Raw genomic sequence first — 22,112 nt, 5'->3', positions numbered from 1 at the left:
TTACGATATCTTTGAGAACAGTTTCTCATAAATGAATAACCCAAGTTTACCCTACATTACATAATTTCGCAAGCTGTTGAGGTTTATCTAGCATCTTTGGACATTAGTTCATTAGTGCCCGATTGCTTTATTGTCAGCAAATGAACTTTGAGCTCCTCGGCAGTGCTCATGCTAAAGAGAATCGTCTAGCAACGGAATAGGTGAGTGGACTATCAAACAGCAAATTAACAAGTAAGACATTGTACTTTTTATGTGTAAAACTCAGACTTGAGATGAAAAGCGCGCGAAATCGATCATGTTTTATGTTCGTCAGTTTGTGCTAAGGTTGTTTACCAACCGTAATGGGACATTGTTGTTTGCTCTCTCTCCCTTCTTATCTGTTTGCATTGCAGAACATTTTGAGGAAAAAATGTCAAAGCAAAATGGATTTCACGTCGTCACCCCACTTCTCGAGAGCACGGGCATGTCCAAGTTGGTGGGTAGCACCGTGTATCTGAAGATGGAGAGCTCACAGCCCGCCGGTTCCTTCAAAATCCGTGGAATAGGATACATGTGTCAAAATGTGAGGAAAAATGTTGCTTGTTTCTAAAAGTTAAGAACCAAATTTCTTGAAAAACATATAACTGTATATAAATGTCACCCATTACGTATTTTAAAATTAGTTTACATTATTAAATTTTAATACGTTCGGAGCACGTTCAGGCCTGTATAGTGTGTTCGCACTACCCTCTGGTGTCCTCTAGGAAGAACTGCATATTTTTTTCCAGGAGTACAAAAAATAACAATATGTTTTTATTCATTTATAAGGTTGCAAGCTCTAATAAGTCTAGAGGTGTAATTTGTTCTTCAGGTGAGTGAAATGATGAACATTCGTTTTTTTCCATTCGTGTATAGATGTTTCTTTGGCTCATTCCACCAGAGACGTACATTATCTGTACCTAAAATAGAAAAATTTACAGTGAATTAAAAGTATTTCATCCCAAAAATTTCTAAAATGGACTGATTTTTGATTTCTGTGAGCTGTTCTGTAAAGGAATATGTCATTCATTTGTTTCTTAGGTTTTTTTCTTTATTTAAAACACTTTAATGTACAAACTCTGTCATTGTCCTTGTCCTCAGCCCAATTGAACCTACAGCTATAATAGTTTTGTTATTGCTAAAAACTGTCTTTTAGGAAGAAATACTTCAAAAATAGCAAGTTTAAGTTGTTATCATTCACATCGATTGATTAACAACAAAAAATGATAAATAATTCTACAAAAAAAAAAGCGGCAAATATATAATACAAATACATTTACGATTGTCCCCATGTTTCTGTCAGTCCTGTCACTTTTGCATTAAATTTGACATATGTGTGCAATACATTTTTTTAATTGAATCTTAAAAAAATAAAATCACTGTATTGAAGTGAAAGCATCAATCATTAAGAAAAAAGAATATCATAAGCTTTAAATAACGTATTCATCTCATTATTAATAAGCTTAAGAAATTCAATATTGAATGAAATTTCATCAAGAAAAGTATTAAATCTAGTTATTTCCTTTAGGAACTTATTTTTGTGTATAAACAATTTACAATAAGATTGAGAGCATGATCATTACCAGAGAAATACAGAAATATATCTTTTATAGATATATTTATTATATCTATATTTATTATAGAAACCTATCTTTTATAGATATATTTAAATAATATTTAAATAAGGACGATAAATAAAAAATATTGTTGTTCCAAAGAAGTTTAACATGAATGTAACTACAAAATAAGTGAAATAAAGTCTCTTCATGTGAATTGCAGACAGTACACGAATTAGATATATCAAAATAATTAGCAATATGGGAATTTGTAGGATATACATTATGCAAAATGGTAAAATGTATCTTTCTTATTTTATTGGACATGCTAAACTTTTCAAGTAATAACCATGCTCTCTTCCATGAATGCTGTCATTCAAAAATGGTCCAGAAAAATGTACATCTCTGGGAAGTATATACAGAGTTCCTATTCTGAAAAATAGATATGTGAACGGCAATTTTGCAATATTTAAAATATATGTCTGCAACATTATATTGCTTTATAGTAACTTGTAGTCTTATGGCAATATATCACAGAAAGAATAAATATCGCAGTGTCATATTTTTCCAAATATGTTGCTGCCTTAACACGTATATCTAAACATTTATCTAATATTTTTAGACATATGTTTAATATGATAAAAATAATAATAAAACCCTTAATTCATTATAATAATTATTTATTAAATTCATAAAATTTTCTTTGCCTTAGTTTTAGTCGCCTTATTTATCTGGGGTTGCCACATCATAATGAACTGCCCGTATTATATAATAATACTATAATATTTATATATAAAATGGCTATATATAAAAATATATGAACATTTATATATAATTATACTAATTTATTTGAACATATATGTACATATAATTCCAATAGCTGAAAAGAAACATGTATATACAGAGTATAATGCATGCAATACACTTGTAAGGCTATGACTCAGAAGTGACATTGTTTGACGGAGTAGAAGCTGACAGTGATCAAAGATGCGTTCTATCATTGAATTGTACGATTTTATGCTTGTTTTTATATGATTTTTATTTTGTTTTATTAGGTGAATATGTGCAAATACAGAATGTTTGCAAATATATATGACCCTCAACAATTTACTTATGCAAATAAAATTAAAACTATTTATTTAATTCTATAATTATTTATTTGTATGCTTTTTTTGAGGATGACAAGCTAAATGTCAGACCCTGTCACACTTTTTTAAGTAAAAATGTACGTTTCTGGTATATTGAGCCATTTGTTCAACCCAAAATGAAAGTTTACGCTGTGAATTTACTTGTATACAGGCTATCCAAGATGTGACTTGTTCACCTACTTCTATAGGAGCAAATTAACACTACATGTTTATTCTGTCCAAAAACGTTTTTCAGAACCACTTTAGGTGTATAAAATTTCATTTTGAGTGAACTGTCTCTTTACACTTTTGTTAAACAAAATTGTCAGTATTGCGTTTAACATCATTCCATGATACAAATTACATATTACTCTTTTTTTTTCTGTCCCTGTATGTACTTATAGGTGGTAATGCTGGAATGGCCACAGCATATGCAGCAAGAAAACTTAACCTACCAGCCACTATTGTTTTACCATTATCGACACCTGAACTTGTAGCTCAGAAACTTAAAGACCAGGGAGCTACGGTCAAAGCTGTGGGCAAGGCAAGATCACAGTTGTCATTCATGCATTTGTTTCCAGGTCTTATCAAGGTTTTACAAGGGAAATCTTTGTCATATTGTAGGTATGGGATGATGCAAATGCAGAGGCCCTACGATTGGCTGAAAGTGAAGGTCTTACTGTAATACACCCATTCAACCAACCTCTGGTTTGGTGAGTTTGTACAGTAGATATTGAATGTTTTTAAGTGACTTTATCCTGTAAAGCCCCCTTGCATTCTAGGCAAATACCTATGCACATTCAGGGGGCCCAATAACAGATTATATTATTAATAACACATTAAATTATTTATTTTAATGCTGAAAGATTTTAAGACAATTGTTATATTAAAGAAAAGATCTAAAACATATTGCATGAATATACAGTTGAAATCAGAATTATTAAACCCCCTTTGATTTTTTTTAAAATTATTTCCTAAATGATATTTAACAAAGTGAGGAAATTTTCACAGTATGACTGATAATATTTTTTTCTCTCGAGAAAGTCTTATTTGTTTTATTTTGGCTAGAATAAAAGCAGTTCCTATTTTTTCAAAATCCATTTTAAGGTCAAATTATTAGCCCCTTTCAGCTATATATTTTTTCGATAGTCTACAGAACAAACCATTGTTATACAATAACTTGCCCCTAACCTGCCTAGCTAACCTAATTAACCTAGGTAAGCCTTTAAATGTCACATTAAGCTGTATAGAAGATGAAAAATATCTAGAAAAATATTATTTACTGTCATCAATGCAAAGATAAAATAATTCAGTCATTAAAAATTAGTTATGAATACTAATATGTTTATAAATGTGTTGATAAAATCTTATCTTTGTTAAACAGAAAATGGGGAAAAAATAAACAGAGGGGCTAATAATTCAGGGGGTTTAATAATTCAGACTTTAACTATAAATATAAAATATGCATCAAAATATATGTGTTCAGTTTAGAGAGGCCTCAAAATTATATTACTTTGCTCATGACACAAAAAAGGTAAATCTAGCCCTAGATGTAAATCTAATATATGGTAATTACATAAGACATAAAAGTCCTTATTCTGAAAAATATATATGTGAACGACAATTTTTGCAATATTTAAAATATATGTCTGCAACATTATATTGTTTTAAAGTAACTTGTAGTCTTATCACAATATATATCACAGAAAGAATAAAAATCACAATGTCATATTTTTCCAAATATGGTGCAGCCCTAACGCATATATCTAAACATATATCTGATAATTTTAGACATATGTTTAATATAATAATAATAATAAAAATAATAATAATAATAATAATAATGAAAATGATAATAATAATAATAATAATTATAATAATAATAAAACCATTAATTCATTATAATAATAATTTATTAAATTCATTACATTTTCTTCACCTTAGTCTTAGTCGCCTTATTTATCTGGGGTTGCCACAGCATCATGAACCACCCATATTATATAATAATACTATAATATTTATATATAATATGGCTATATATAAACATATGTGAACATTTATATATAGTTATACTAATATATTTGAACAGATATGTACATATAATTCCAATAGCTAAAAAGAAACACATGTAAATAGCCATTTTTACAATATTTTGAAATATATATTGCATATCTGACATATTTTATGTATGTGAAATCAACATATGAACTTGTATGTCATATATAAACTGAATACAGTTTAAAATCTTTAGTTAAGGTCATTGCAACATTTGATAATGTACTGTTTAATGCTTTTTTACATATTTTTACAAAACCTTTAGGAAAGGACATTCCAGCATTGTGCATGAACTCAAAGCCTCCCTCCCATCCAGACCTGGACTTATAGTGCTGTCTGTAGGTGGTGGAGGTCTGTTTTGTGGAGTGATAGAGGGCCTGGATGAGGTGGGCTGGGGCGATGTGCCTGTCCTGTGTATGGAGACCAAAGGTGCTGATTGTTTCAATGTTGCCCTGAAAGCCAAAAATCTAGTTACCCTGCCTGACATTACAAGGTACAAGTTAAGAAATCATTACACATTAATGAACACCAGTCAAATTTAAGTTTAATTAACCACATGCAATTCACTGCCTATTAGTCAAGCGGTATGTTTGGGAGCAAAAACGGCATGCCAGCAAGCATTTGAGTACGGCAAACGGCCCACTGTCATTTCAGAGGTGGTGACAGACCTGCAGGCCCTGGAGGCGGTGGAACTGTTCCTGGGTAAGTTTATCAATATGATTGAAGCTACTAAGCAGTTTAATAGCCTTACAAATGTGTCCTGTGGTAATCCTGTCATACAGTACAGCATAAATGTACACATGAATGGGAAACAGCTCTTTCTGGTGTACCAGATTTACCATTAGATACCATATGTGCTTTTTCTATGTTTTTTTTGTAAGAATATTACAGGAATATTAACTAGAGTACAGTAAAATCCTGAGGTAAATAATACAAAAATGTTAATCTATTATAAAACATTACCACAAAAATATTATGGAAATATTGCATGGGGTACATAATATTCCTAATATGTACTATGACACATATTACACAATGCATTATGACACATTACGACAAGATCATTACATGGACTATAAAAAATGGTCAAAGTATTTGGAAATGAGTGAAAAATTCACAATGAGTGAAAAATTCTGACTTTGTATTTTAAATTTAATTATAGCCAAGTTGTGACCACAATGCTTTAGTTGGGGACTAGTTTCTTTGTGTTTGTGAACAGGGTATTTGATTCTGTACAGTGATACTGTGTTCTATTCTGTATTTTGCTTAAGAGTCGATAAAACTGTTAATCGCTAATATCATTACATGGATTTTACATAAAGTAATAGAAAGATGTGAACAACATAATACCACATATTGCCACAGGAATATTAAAAATATTACTAAACAAATCTTATTCTAAATACTACATAAATGTAAAAATAGCCAAATACCACAAAAATATTAGACCTACTATAGACCATTTCATTGTAGTAATGCCATTGACCCGTTTACATTTCCTGTTTAATATCAAACTATTTCATAACTGTAAAAAAAAAAGGCAATTCAATCAAAACTTTACATTAAAACAGCTACCATAGCATTATTTATCAAGCATAATATGTCAAGTTTTTTGAATTCCTGGAAGCTATGAAAATTAAAAATGTATAACAGGAAACATGTTAGGACCATTGTTACTGTTTACATCCCTCAAAATGGTCTATAGGAATATTACATACAGAACTATAAAATCCTGTTACAAATATTACAGAGATTTGAAAATAATACCATATCTTACCACAAGAATTTTATAGGAGTATTGTAAACATTACAACAGAATCCTGTAAAAATACTACAGGAATCAGAAGTTGATATGACAGATTACAACAAGAATATTACATGAAAAATACATGGAGTTCTTCAAAATCCTTCTGTAAATACTACAGGAATGTGGATGTAATATCACACGTAACCACGATAATATTAGGTTTATGACTTAAATTCAGCGGGGAAAATAAGTATTGAACATGTCATGTTTTTTCCTTGGAATAATTTGTCTTAAGGATACAATAGATTACCACAGGAATAATACTATAAAATGAAATATAGCAAAATATAATATAAATTAGATATAAAAATCAAGCAGAGCCTCGGGCCTTTCTTTTCTTGTTTGCAAATTTCATTTTTATTTCTCTAAACTTAATTTTCCCTTTGCAGTTCTTTATTTTTGTTAACAACACACTAATTATATTTACTGGATTGTATTCATGCAGTTTTTTGCACAACACCAAAAAAAAAAAAAAGACAAAACAACTTGAAAGTGAATCTTGTCTTTCCTATTTACAGCAAGAATCATTTTGAATATCGCATTTGAATATCACCAGCAGTGAATTCAACAAATTTCTTTTATCAAGACTTTTTAAAACCTAAAAAAAAAAAGTACTCTCTTTAATGTAAGTATTAAGTTTAAGTTAAATGTTAAGTACAGTAAGGACTTCCATAGCACTACATATGCTGGGGTGTGAATTACAAAGGTGCATTACTGAAAATTAATGGTGAAAATCCTTGATTCTGCTGTTCATGAAAATGTGGGAATATTACAGGTTATTTTTGTAAGAGTACTGTAAGAGCAATAAGTCCAATGGATTGTTGTGTACTGTATGCAGATGAGGAGCGTGTGTTGGTGGAGCTGGCCTGCGGAGCTTCATTGGCTGCAGTGTACAGCGGTGTCGTCAACAGGCTCCAGGATGAGGGACGTCTTCCTAAACCTCTCGGCCCGCTGGTAATGATCGTGTGTGGTGGCGGCAGTATGAACATGGCTCAGCTACAGCATCTACAGGCAGTAATACGCAAATAAACACACCGGTAGATTCTCACATCTGAGGAGAAATGGTCTGTGCATTTGATTTGAGTTACACTGAAATTGTTGTGTTCGGTGATTCCTAAAATGAACTGAATAAACTACTGTAGTGTTGTCGCATTACTGGAATTTTCAACTACGATGCAAAATCTTGAAAAATATCGGTATCCGATACTATTTTCCATACTGTGGAGAACTAATTTCACCACATCAAAAGTATGCAAATGAAGTAAAAAGGCAAAAAATAACTTAACCATAATATGCTTATACCAGGTATGTCAGTAGTTTTTAAGTCCAAAAGGCAATCAGTTATAAAATAAATAAATAAATTAGTGCAATCCCATCTTATTTTGATAAAAAAAGTGTTAAAATTGCAATAATACACTACCTGACAAAAGTCTTGTCACCTATCCGAGTTTTAGAAACAAAAAATAATAACCTGACTTCTAGTTGATCATTTGGTATCAGAATTGGCTTAGATGAAAGGCAAAGGCCTCTAGATTATTTTACGACTCTCATGAGCTTGGAGAACTGCATCCATACATCTCTGCAATAACTTAATTAATTAATTAATTATAATTATATTAATAAAACCATCTGGAATGGCAAAGACAGCGTTCTTGCAAGACTCCCAGAGTTCATCAAGATTCTTTGGATTCAAAGATTATAACCTCCTCCTTTATCTTACACCAGACATGCTCAATAATGTTCATGTCTGGTGACTTGGTTAGCTAATCGTGGAGTACCTCGTGGAGTGACCTTTTTTACTTTCAGGAACTTTGATGTGGAGGCTGAAGTATGAGAAGGAGTGGTATCCTGCTGATGAATTTGCCCTCATCTGTGGATTGTAATGTAATGGGCAGCACAAATGTCTTGATACCTCAAGCTGTTGATGTTGCCATTTACTTGCACGCCCACATACTGAATGTAACCCCAAACCATAATTTTTCCTTCACCAAACTTGACAGATTTTTGTGAGAATCTTGGGTCCATGTGGGTTCCAATAGGTGTTCTGCAGTATTTGTGATGATTGGGATGCAGTTCAACAGATGATTTATGGGAAAAATCTACCTTCTGACACTTCCAAATAATCAACTAGAAGCCAAGTTATTATTTGTTGTTCTTACAAGTGGGATCAACAACAAGACTTTTGTCAGGTAGTGTATAATTAACTATTCATCTCTCTTCTCAGGCCTGTAGCCGGGGGGGTTTAGGTTGTACGAAAGACCAACCCCCCCCTCTGACAAAGTCCAGAATTTGGCCCCTATATGAGCTCATTTATCCCATTTTTGACTGTATGTCATCATCAATTGTGAAAATGACCAATAGAAAAAGGCTTTAAGAAGAATAACCAATAAAATAGCCAATAAAAGAAAGCTTTTATAATTTAAATGGACAAATTCTGGAAATGAGCTGGCCAATTTGTTATTTGCCTATATGCTACAGTTTTTAATTTAAAACAAGGTTTAACAGATTCCCATTTTTTGTTTGTTTGTCTATGATACATGAAAATTAATTGGCATTTAAAAATGAGCATTTTTCACATTTCTAAAATTCTAATCTCATTACATATAATACTGTAATAACTTACAGTTTAAATGCACATTTGTAAATAAACATACATGTTTGTAAACAAAAAATATAATTAATATTATAAAATATAAGATAATTAGTGCTTAACATGTCACTAAAAGTAGTATTTGAACCTCAAATAGCTGCAACTAGGCCCACTTTTCGAGAAAAAAAGAACCACCCATATTTATAGGCTGGCTATGGACCTGTTTCTGGTGAGAAGAGAGAGTGCAAGAGAACAAAGCCAGTATCGATACTAACCAAAACAAGATTGTGTCATTTAAAATATTTCAGTATAGATATTTAGCGATATATCAATATGTTTGACAACACTAATCTATTGTATTTCAAACAGAGCAGACTGTCTAAAACAGGGGTCTCAAACTCAATTTACCTGGGGGCCGCAGGAGGCAAAGTCTGGGTGAGGCTGGGCCGCATAAGGGATTTCACAAAAAAAAGTCCTCAAATGTCATTATTAACAGTTTTAATTATTTCTTCTGAACATGAAGTGTCCTGAACATTAATAGAACATTGAGTGAAGATTATGAACAGTTCTTCTGAACATGGCATCTTTTGCCTACTTCTTGCTGCCAGAGACTTGACAGCGCTTCTTCTCACAAATCTAAACCACATTTGGCTTTAGAGCGGAAGCAGTTGAGACCCTCAGTATGGCTTGAAGATGATCATCATTAAGTCTAGACCTGTACTTTGACTTATTGAAGTCCTAGGGAAAAAAGTGGGGGAACTCACTCAAAACTTCCATTCCCTCACCTAAAAAAAGGCGTATATATGTATAAATAAAACACCCCCACCACACTCCAGTCACATCAGTCTGTACCAGTCTGTATCTACCTATAATATATATTAGATGCAGGGCAGGCACGTGCACACATAGGGCTCAACCTGTGCAGAGCACATGCCCTTTTTAGTCTTGCATAGTAAGTGCCCTTCCAAAATGATCAAAAGTGCCCCCGCGACGCGACAAACCCTCGGTCCTGCCCTTCAGTTGGCGCGCGATAACTCCGCTCTTGAGTACGCGCGCGACAACACCGCTCGAGTACGCGCGCGACAACACAGCTGATCAAAACGCGCGCGACAACGCGCATTGAGTGACAAGCGCGCTGTGTACGGATAGAATCAGCGGAGCGGGGATCGCTCTCTCTCCCCGCTCCGCTGATTCTGTCAGAGTACAGCGGTCGACGCGGGCCACAAAATATTGCACTGAGGGCCGCAAATGGCCCGCGGGCCGCGAGTTTGAGACCCCTGGTCTAAAAGAATCTGTTTTGAGCCACCAGTAAAAACTAGAGTAATTATTTGGATTTCCTGTAAATGATTTGCTTTAGTGAAATGTGGTTTGTGTAATAAAATCTTTGTATGGAGGACCTCAGAATGTTGTCAATTACTATCTGTAACCAGTGGGTGGCGCTAGTGTCTGTCATTTTGAGATTTGAACACTACAGCACGTCAACTATGAATATGATCAGCGATTCTTTTCCTAGAGTGGAAATGAAATATAATTCAACCCTAAATACAGTATATGTTGAGTTATATAATATTACCTGTACTGGTTGATGTATCACAGGAAATTTTATTAGGAACAGCTGTTCAACTATGGGTTAATGTAAATATCTATATAAAATAATAATAATAATAATAATACTAATAATAATAATAATAATAATAATAATAATAATAATAATAAATATTTAAACAGCCAGTCACATGACAACAACTCTTTGCATTTAGGGATGTAGAGGTCAAGATAAACTGCATAAGTTCAAAGTAAACGTCAAAAAAAAAAAAAGAATTTTAAATATGGCAACATCTGCTCATCTGAGTATTTCGGAAACTGCTGATGTGCTGGGATTTCTAACCAACTCTAGGGTTTACAGTGAATGTTCTAAACCAGTAACTATATTTAAAAAATTATTATTAGAGCCAGAAGTCAGAGGAGAATGACCAGACCAGTTTAAACTGATAGAAAGGCAACAGTAACTCCTATTACAACATAAGGCCTTCAGAAGGGCGTCTCTAAACGGACAATATCAAGCCTAGATAAGCTATAGCAGAAGAATATGAGCGTAAAGGTGCCACTACTGTCAGATAACAAACAGCAACAACAAACTGTGGCTACATTATTGGCAAGTTTGGCAAAATTGGACTAGAAAGGATGCCAGGTCAGTGGGTAGCACGATCTGGGTCAGTTGGCGTTTCTGTGTGGAGTTTGCATGTTTTCCAAGTGTTCGCGTTGGTTTCCTCCGGGTGGCTTCAGTTTCCCCCACAAGACATGTGGTATGGGTAAATTGGGCAAGCGAAAATATGGCAAAAAGTCCTTCATGACGGTATTAGTTTGATTGTGGTGTTTACTTCAACAATGCCACTAATATAAGCATACTCCACATGTCTTAATTCCATTTCTGTTTAGCTCAGTTATGACTTTAGTCAGATTAAGGCGATCAAAAATTGCTGTTTCAAACTTATTTAGGCCTACTTTTCAAAATTCATGTTTAACTGAATAAACAGTTAGTAACCACAAGTCCATCTTATTGAACTATTTATTTTCAGCACCAATTAGCATATAAAACGGCTTCCTCAAGCAGTTTGTGATGCATTTTGGAAACAGGAGATGAGCCCCTGGTCTAATGTACCACCTGGCTTGAGAAACCCTTTCTCAAAAACTTACTTTTAGTCATTATTTGGGTTGTACACATATTGTGAATGCCTTTGGCAGAATTCCAATGAGTATTGTATCTATAGATTAATTCCAAGATTACAGTGAGATTAATCTAGATTAAAAAAAAATGTATCTATGCCCAGCTATAATATTTATACACTTTAGTTAGAATGATATTTATATGTGATCAAACTAATGTGCAATGTAAGCAAAGCTTATTCATTTTTTAATTATTTAGTTTTGTAGTTTGGACCCAAATAAATATTTGTTGCATTTTTAATCGTTAAATTGATTTGCTATATAGAATCTTTAAGCTATGTTTTGATGTTTCACTGTTGAGTTTTAATTTTTTAGGGTATCTGATGCATTGTTTTTTTCATTATGTTAATCAGCATTAACTGTGTGGATCAAAACACACAGGCACACTCAAGATGGACTTCCAGTGTGGATTATAATTGTATTATAATAATAAATGTCATTTTGTCAACTCTAATTATTTCCTATTTATGGCTTTAGAGCGTTTATAGAATAGAAGTTGGTAAACATATTCAAGGGTGTGAACAGATGGGTAGTATTCTGATTTTCTGTGGTGGGAAGCTCTGGCCAAAAATGCCAGGGCTGATTTTTTTTTTTTTTTTTTGTCCCAGTCCAGCCCTGACCACAGCCTACCTGAGTTAGACCACAGTGTAATCCATCTGAGACTGGTTTCTTGAGCATGTCAGTGAGTTCACTATATACTTGGTTAGTCCAGTCCAATGGAGCACTTCTGGGATGTGTTGGAACGGAAGATTCACATCATGGCAAGCTCTTTAGGTTTTCTAACAACTGGAACAATGCTGTTAATGCTTGGCTATGCTGTAGCTAAAGAGCTGCTTTGTTTCCTATATATGGGCTTCATCCATGTACTGTAAATAATTCTGAAATTACCAAGTACTTTGTCATTTGATTGGGAAAAGGCAGGTAATTGTTGTTAGAACAAAGACTGTGGTTGTACATTACACGCTCTATGGTGGACTGGATGCTATAAGATACTTGATTGTGGTCAAGATATTGTTCTGTTTCTGACATGAGCAGACTTCTTTTTGCATTGATTGATGATTGTTTGAAATGACTGATACATGAGAATGTTTATGTAGTTATACGTTATTGAAGAGCTTAAATAAGAGAATGTTTTATGGAACCGGCTCTTTGTGGGTATAAAATTTTCTGCCAAGTTTGATCAGACGTGAATGGCTTTTTGAAGAGAGAGTGGGGTTTAAGCTTCTCACAGTTTTTGGTCATAAGGGTTAAATGCAGATCAAAGCTGCGGGATTGACTTTGAGCCCCTCAGAGGGCCCATAATCTTCTGTACTTCTGGCTCTTTTTGTCTGGTACTCTGGAGCTTTATTTCTGCAGAAACAAAAACAAACAGCTAAGAGAATTTGTTGAATAAACAAGGCAATGATAAGCTACGTAAGAGATAATGTACAGCTAGGCGTACAGTTGAAGTCAGAATTATTAAAACCCCTGAATTATTAGCCCCCCTGTTTATTTTGTCCCCAATTTCTGTTTAGCGGAGAGAAGATTTTCTAAACATAATAGTTTTAATAACTCATTTCTAATAGCTGATTTATTTTATCTTTGTTATGATAACAGTAATGTTTTACTAGATATTTTTCAAGACACTTCTATACATCTTAAAGAGACAATAGGTTCATTTGGTTAACTAGGAAGGTTAGGGCAATTAGACAAGTTATTGTATATCAATGGTTTGCTCTTTAGACTATCGAAAAAAAATAGCTTAAAAGGGCTAATAATTTTGACCTTAAAATGTTTTTTTTTAAATATATAACTGCTTTTATCCTACCCGAAATAAAACAAATAAGACTTTTTCCAGAAGAAAAAATATTATCAGACATAAAAATTTCCTGAATCTGTTAAACATCACTTGGGAAATATATATAAAAAAAAGGAATTCAAAGGGGCTTAATACATTGATCTGAGCTGTATTAACTTACTAAACTTTTAATTAAATATACAGCTTTAAGACAAAGAAAAGGCTGAATGCAGCTTACACGAACCTATTCAGTCAAGATGGTGCCAAATCACAGGTCTCAAACTTGATTTCAAAGTTTTGGTCAACCCTAACCAAGCACTGCTGATCCAACTGACTACCAGAGACTATTAAGCAAGTGTGAGTTGGAGGTGGTTGGAACTAAACTTTGCAGAGCTCTCTAAATTCTACAGTGGCCCTCCAGGAATTGAGTTTGAGAACATTGTGCCACCAAACAGTCACGAACAGCAGCATCACAGCAGATACATATGTTTATAATTATACTATCTAACGGTCAAGATGATTTGTAGTACACAAAAAATATGTTTGTTGTATGTTATAACTACTTACAGAAAATGAGCTGAACAATACAATTCTTGAGGGTTTTTTTTTGGGAACAACTTGATTGTTTTATATTCAATCCACTTAAATTTGTAACTTAATTTCTTTATCTTGCCCCCACACAAATTAGTAGTGTGGGACACAGCATTTTTTACAGTGTACCCAGATGAGCCTCATTTCAGCTGCTGTTATCTAGAAATAACCAATGAAATCTGACGGCAATTTATAACTTTTTGATTTAGTGGCTAGTTTGTATTAGTTTGTTCACTGTAAAACCTAAAAGCCAACTTTACAAATGAAATGAGTGTAGTTAACTCAAAATGTGCTTAATGTTAATTCTACTCATTTGGAAAGAGTTTTGAACTCAGTGTTGAAGGTAATTAGTTAATTAAATACCTCATTACTTCAACTTAATTAGAGTAAGTTCACAGTACTCATATGGATTAGTTTTTTTTTACTCAAATGGTTTGTAGCAATCGGTTTCCTCAAATGGTTTGAGTTGGCTTAACTTATTGGGTTTTACAGTACTCAGTTGGTTTGAGTTCTCTTCATTTATTGGCTTTCACTGTGCTCAAATTGCTTCATTTACACAAATGGATTAAGTTCACAGTACTCACTGGGATTACTTTTTTAACTTAAATTGTTTCTTGCATTCGGTTTCCTCAAATGGTTTGAGTTACCTTAACTTTTTGGTTTTTACAGTGTACAATCTCATTTGTACATTTAAGTTGGATTTGTTCATCCCCCAATTAGGGACAGGTTTAGGGATGGGGTTGGGAACATGCCTCCTTTTTTAACTGCCTTCTCTACCAAAATGGTTGACCATGTTTTGACTGTATTAAATAATGACTGTTAAAGTTGTTTAAAGACTGACTGTTTTAAATAATGGTTTACACACACAGTATTGTTGGTTTACAAAAAAAAATCTATCAAATATAATCTTGTTACACTACTAAACTTGATTTTGGTTTTATTGTAAAAAAAGAAAACCAAAACAAGAAAGTGTGTTAAATGAGATTCTGAAATATTTTATGCCACACTTCAAAAAATAAAGATGATTTAGTATTTTTTATTTAATATTATTGAAAATAAATTGGCCTTACAACTTCATATTTTCAGATTTTTCATAGTATATGTATAAATCCCAGTAAATCGACATATCAACCATTTGGTATGGGTTGATATTTTGAAAATTATTGGATGTGTTGAAAAAAAGTGCATTGAGTGTGTTAGCTAGTGTCATTTCATTAGTAGTTAATACATGCACACACCCCCCCCCCCCACACCAAAAAAAATAAATAAATAAATCAAAAATTTGTGGTGGGGCAGTTAAAGCATAAAAAATTTAAGTTTTCATATAAACATTAACATATAAATCTGTATGAATTAGCCACTTTTGTGACATAAAATTGGGTTTCATAAGATTGGGCTGGATTAACATATCTCAATGTCTTGATTGACCAATGAGAATCAAGTATTACAGAAACCTGTGTAATACCGTATACTTTAGTATAGTAAGTTGATAGATAGCTTTGCAGTGTGCAATGTTTTCTTATAAGATTCTTACAATTGAATTATACATGAAAGTCAAAGCAGGATTACATAAAAAAAATGTGGATTTAGAAATAGACCACAAGGGTTTAGGGTGCCATTTGGGTGTAGGGATACAGGGGGAGAAAATAGCAATCTGTTAAAGTTTTAAATTTAAAACTGTGGCCTATTGTGATTTATTAGGCAAATTACAAACTGGCAAACACATTCAACTGTCCTCAGTCTCAGAATTTGACCAACTGATTAATAATAATAATAAAAAAAACTATGTAAAGCTTCATGACTTTTCTAGCTTTTCTTGTAAAGAAAAAGTTCATTTGAAAATTCATGGATAACAACAATAGCATAATAAGTATTATTATGGGCCACTGTTGCTGCTTCACAACTTTTTATTACCCATTTTTTCTTTCAAGAATAAGGTCCAAGATTTAAAATAAAAGTTACTTATAAAATGTTTTCTCTATAACAACGATACAGTGAAAGTTGACTTTACCTGCATCAGATTCCACTTAGTCTTAAAGCCTTTTTCAATGGGTTATTTTGATAACTTAGGATGGCAAGTCGAAATTGGACAAATGGGCTCATGTAAAGGACAAATTCTTTACCTTGGTCAGTGGGGGGTGGGGTTATCTTTCTAACCACCCAAACCCCCCTGGCTACGGGCCAGGGATGTGTTTCAAAGTTTCTTATTTGCATAAACACAGATACTCAACATGCACACTATCTAGATTAATTGTACAATGTTTCCAAACGTCACTATTGATAAGTGATATTTGCACTTATTTAAAAAACAGTTGCAGTTAGCTTTAATCCCCTCAAACATGCACTCATCAACCTGCTTTCATCACTAGTGAACTTTGAACTTTGGTTCTCTCTCTCTCTCTCTCTCTCTCTCTCTCTCTGTCAGCATAAAGTCATCAGCAAAGGTCAGTCTAGTCTTTTGATTCTTTTTGATAATGAAAGAACTGCAGAGGCCTTTAATTCAAATTCTCCTAAATCCATTTATATTTCGTAGACAGCTAGACTTTCTGAAGAAACTGAATGAGTTAGTGACAGTATAAAGATGCAGCATTCTACACTCTCAGAAATAAAGGTACACAAGCTGTTTCTGGGGTGCAACTTTTTCAAAAGATACACGTTTGCACTTGAAGGGTACATATCGGTCCCTTAAAACTATGTATTAGTATTATTTATTTTAGCCTCCATAATCTGCTCATTTCGGTGTCTTAATACATTGTAGCTGTTTTTGTAGCCTGTGACTTTAAATGCAAATGAGCACCTTCACCCCGCCTACCGTCCCCACATGCGCGTCTGCTTCTCATCATGCATTACATTAGATAAACAGCAGTCAGTGATAAGACAGACTCAGATGAAGCTGAAATACAGCTCATTGGTAAAAAATAGCAAGTAAGTTTTTTTGATGTATTTGTGGTGGAGTTTATTCAAGCCTTTCTGAAATGACGAGTCTCACACAAATGCTGTTTGCAGTACACACACATATTAGCATTTACTGACACCATGTGGTCGTGGTGAGTATAGCGGTTAAGAATTACATAGTGATTTTACTGCCTTTATTACAAACATGCTCTGTTTAAAAACATTTTTAACTTATAAAATCACTGAGAATTTAGGGATTTCAGATTGTCTGTTAAAAAATGTTCTGTGAACGTGTATACATGTTAATATAGAAACATGGCGTCTGTCAATCAATCGGTGGGCAGGGAAAATCCACTTTTACGTCATGTTGCTGTGGAACTCTAAATCACTGGCATTTGGCTTCTGTTTTAACTTTAGGAAATTAAAAAAGAGACTTGTTGGGTTTATATCACTCCAATATGACAGTGGACACTCTATACATACAGAGAGTTCTGTCCAAACAGCTCACAAAAGTAGATTTTCATCGTAGCTGCCCTTTAAGGATATCTAGTGTGCTTCAAAACAGTGACAAAATTCACATTTAGAAAATAAAAACATCCAAAGCTTGCAGTTTGTCACTTCCACCAACAGTGGCGGTTCTAGTTTAAATGGCACCCTGGATGAACCACATACTTTTAGAAATGTACTTTATTAGAAATAAATTAAATTAAATTATTATTATTATTATTATGCAATTATTATTTTAAATGAATAACAGAAATTAATTCTAAATGTATCTTGAAAAAATGTAAAAACACAACTGGAGTGATATGCTAGGATCTTCATGTTTAAGTTTAGTTTACAATCAATTTCAAATAACAAATGCACATTTTAAAACACTTCACTGGACCTTTAAGTAACCTGGTTACATATTTTTACTGTAGCATTTTTATGGTTATTTTGCCCTAAAAATCATGGCTTATTTTTGACTTTGAAATTTAGGACAGGGTATGTTGTTCTTTAATTTTGATTTCCACTGTGATACTGATCTCAGACAGTATATGTTTGCATTGACTTCTCTTTCAGTGTTATTTGCAATGATATTAAAGCACTTCCTCCCAAATTCTGCTCAGTAATTACAGTGACAGTAAGGGTTGGACAGGCGTTACATAGATAAGTCATGTAATCCAGACAGAATTTGGCTTGAATCCTTAAGTAGATTCAAAGAGCGGGTTCGATTTTGAGCTGCTTATAGAGATCATCACAGACTCATTCCCATCAGCTCCCGCTCCAGTAACAATGTGCAGACCTGCGCTGCTTAAATATTTACACACCTCTAATACTCTCAGCCCCACTACTTCCAAAACGTGGACTTTTCTATACATTAAACAGACCGTCTTTCCGAGCATGACGGCTCTAGTCTGGCGAACGTGCTCTGAGCTGAAGTGAAACGAGCAGCTTTGGCTTCTGAAAAGACTTTTACTGACTGCCAACACAATGAGGCCTGCTGAAAGCCAAGTTACGTGTCCTCAGTGAGTTTTCGGGTGTAAAGATCTGTTGCCAAAATAGCTGAAGGAGAGATAGTGATTATGTACAGTTGTAGCAGGGAGTGGAGACATGCAGAAACAGTGACTTTTGTTTAAAGAGAAATAAAAGTAAAAGATGTGGAAAGAGCAGCAGGCAGCAGATGTGTTGCTAATATACTCGTTTCATTTCTCTCAACAAACAGTTAACTTGATGATAATGAAGAGTGTTGTGGCAATTTCAGATAAAGAGACTCTTACTGATCAAGAGACAAAGTCTTACAAGGTTTGCTTCCAAAAAGATTTGGCAACACTTTACAATAACTGTACATGAGTGATGATGCATCAATATGTAAACTAAACGTTATAATGAATTATGGATGAGATAGGGTGTGCGCTAATCATGAACTAACTTTAACTACAACATGAGTCACAAGAGTTTGTGACTAAACAGTTACTGTAATTAGTTCATGTTGTTAATTAATGTATTAATAACCAATTAAGTTCAAGCTAAATGTAACCATCATGAGCTGTTAACAGTAATAATAATAATAATATTTTCTTACATTTATATAGCGCTTTTCTGTGCAGTCAGAGCGCTTTAAACAATGGGGGGGGATCTCCTCATCCACCACCAGTGAGCAGCATCCACCTGGATGATGCGACAGCAGCCATTTTGCACCAGACCGCACACCGTACACCAGCTGAAAATAGAGTAAAAGTATCTGCTGTAAATATAAATCAAAGTATAAGTAAAAAGTAGACCTTTTAAAAGTACTCATGAGTAGTGAGTTTTATGCTGTAAAAAGCTGATGCATTTACATATAATTTGTGGATGTGTGTAAACGTAACATTCTGTAGTGCATTTATTCATTGCCCAGCAGGCACACAACGTCATAAGATGTTAACATTAGGTTAGATTTAGGTTGTGATGTCAGGTGACCAAAATTCAATGTCTAGTCAGCGTCTAAGGACAATCTTATTTTGATGTCCAATAACCACGTCAAATGTTGTTGATTTTAGGTTGTGTTGGAAAGTGACCAAAATCCAACGTCGCACCAGCATCCTAAACAAACGTCATATCAACGTCAAATACTGATATTTATTCGTCAAGTACTGTATAGCTACCAAAATTCAGCATCTGATAGACATCATATTGGTAACGTCCACACAAAATCAAGCTGTAATATCATTAGACGTTGATATTTGGTTGTATGATGTGGGCGCAGTGGGTAGCACGTTCGCCTCACAGCAGGAAGGTCACTGGGTCGCTGGTTCGAACCCTTGTTCAGTTGGTGTTTCTGTGTGGAGTTTGCATGTTCTCCCTGCCTTTGCGTGGGTTTCCACCGGGTGCTCCGGTTTCCCCCACAGTCCAATGACATGCGGTACACCCGGAGGAAACCCACGCAAACGCAGGGAGAACTTGCAAACTCCACACAGAAACACCAACTGAGCCGAGGCTCGTACCAGCAACCCAGCGACCTTCTTGCTGTGAGGCGACAGCACTCCGTACTGCGCCACTGCTTCGCCCCATTATTAATATAATATAATATAATATAATATAATATAATATAATATAATATAATATAATATAATATAATATAATATAATATGATATAATATAATATAATATAATATAACATAATATAATATAATATAATATAAATAAAAAATAAAATAAAATATAATACACGTAATATTATAATATTTAATATAATATATGAATAAATATCAAACATGCTTTGTCTTAAATCAAAATTTTTGACTTGGGACAATAATTCCTGGCATAGAGCCTGCGCTTTTGTACTGTATTTGGGGAATTAACTTTGATCATGGTTAAGAGCGGCCCCGTGGCCTCGTGGCCCCATCTCCATGACCAGCTGCTGTCATGTCTGTAATTCCTCCAGACGGCCTTACATCTACAACCATTCCCATAATCCCCTGTAAGTCTGTCTGCGGCCTGCTTTTGCCTAAATAAATCCTGTATGGATCTCTTTCCTCAATTGCTTTTAAGTGGTATGAGTGAGGCTCAGTCACATGACTGGCTGTATTTTGGGAAGGTCTTGTTAATGGGACATCAATGTTCAATTTGTATTAAATGCTTGTTCAAAAAAAAAAAATTCATATTTTTAATTTTTAATGTTTTATGTGTTATAATTGTTACATGTTGACACTATATGCCATGAATTTGATCATTGCTTTTGATATAAATACTAAACTGACTTAAAATTACGATATGTGCATATATATTTAATAATGTAATGACTACCTATTTCCAGCATTCTTCAGAATATCTTCTTTTTAAAACTTGTACAGGTCTTAAACAAGTGTAAGGTGAGTAAATGATGACAGAGTTTTCAGCTTTGGGTGAACTCTCCCTTTTATTATTAAAAATGCAATCGGATTGTGGTATTTATTCAGCCCTGGAAAGTCACCTAAATGTACAATTTGCCTGCTAATTAGTGTTCATTATGTTAATGGCCACATAATTACATGTTCCTGTGAGTTAATTTGCTGTTTATCTGCTCAGATCAGCCCTTGAGATTTGGCAGGACTTCTACCAGTTCATCTATTATAACAGAAATGATTGTGACATTATACAAAATGGGAACGGGAATATCTATTTGATGTAAAAATTCCAATAGACCTCACAGAGAGCAAAATAGCATGCTGTATAATGCAAGATTCTCAAGTGCTCTGTAAATTAATGTGAAAATAGAATTAAATTATATTTCATGTCAAATAAGCTAAACTAATAATGTTTTTTGTATTTAAATATGAAATGTTTAATTCAGCTCTTTTAATATTTGTTATTATGATTTTTTGTTGTATTATTTTGTATTTATTATATTTATTTATTTATTGTATCGTACATGATAATAGCTTGATAATCTTTTAAATGTTCATTCATTCATTTTCTTTTCAGCTTAGTGCCTTTATTAATCTAGTGCATGTCTTTGGACTTGTGGGGGAAACCGGAGCACCCGGAAGAAACCCATACGAACATGGAAAGAACATGCAAACTCCACACAGAAATGCCAACTGACCTAGCTGGGGCTCGAACTAGTGTCTTTCTTATTGTGAGGCGATCGTGCTACCCACTGCGCCACCATGTCACCGTGTAAATAATCATAATAATAATATAATAATTTTTATTTTAATGCAATAATGTGCACCTTTTTTAAAGCTGCTTTGAAACTATAATTGTGAAAAGCGCTATACAAATAAACTTGAATTGAATTAAAATGAAATGTTGCCTATACTTTATATTTTAATATTGTGTTTTATATAATTTTATTCAAAAATATATAGTGTACGTTCCAATCTCTGTTACATTTGTCAGTCATCGTTTCCCCCATTCTCTCTTCCCATCCTACATTTCCCAGTCATGCGTCTCTGTCTTTTGCGCATGCGCTCTAGCGTCAGGCCAAATCCTGAAATAGATGACGTCACCTGTCTGTCGGGTC

General features: G+C 33.7%; 1 protein-coding gene across 2 annotated transcripts; it reads left to right on the top strand.

The window, feature by feature from the left end:
• Positions 1 to 134: 134 nt before the first annotated feature.
• Positions 135 to 10,549, top strand: sdsl (serine dehydratase-like). 2 transcript variants are annotated; one of them, NM_001327936.1, is made up of 8 exons: positions 135 to 200; positions 393 to 562; positions 808 to 850; positions 3,106 to 3,245; positions 3,326 to 3,414; positions 5,022 to 5,249; positions 5,334 to 5,458; positions 7,402 to 8,081. In NM_001327936.1, exons 2-8 carry the CDS (start codon positions 410 to 412, stop codon positions 7,590 to 7,592), a joined length of 969 nt encoding a protein of 322 aa, NP_001314865.1. In that variant the 5' UTR covers positions 135 to 200; positions 393 to 409; the 3' UTR covers positions 7,593 to 8,081. The 2 variants fall into 2 exon arrangements, with proteins under 2 accessions (NP_001314865.1, XP_087145439.1); XM_087289313.1 differs by having other exon boundaries at positions 159 to 231; positions 7,402 to 10,549.
• Positions 10,550 to 22,112: the final 11,563 nt, after the last annotated feature.

This window comes from Danio rerio, chromosome 17, assembly GCF_052040795.2.
Source record: "Danio rerio strain M-AB ecotype USA chromosome 17, GRCz13ab, whole genome shotgun sequence".
Taxonomy (NCBI): domain Eukaryota; kingdom Metazoa; phylum Chordata; class Actinopteri; order Cypriniformes; family Danionidae; genus Danio; species Danio rerio.
This window is presented reverse-complemented; position numbering and strand designations above follow the sequence as displayed.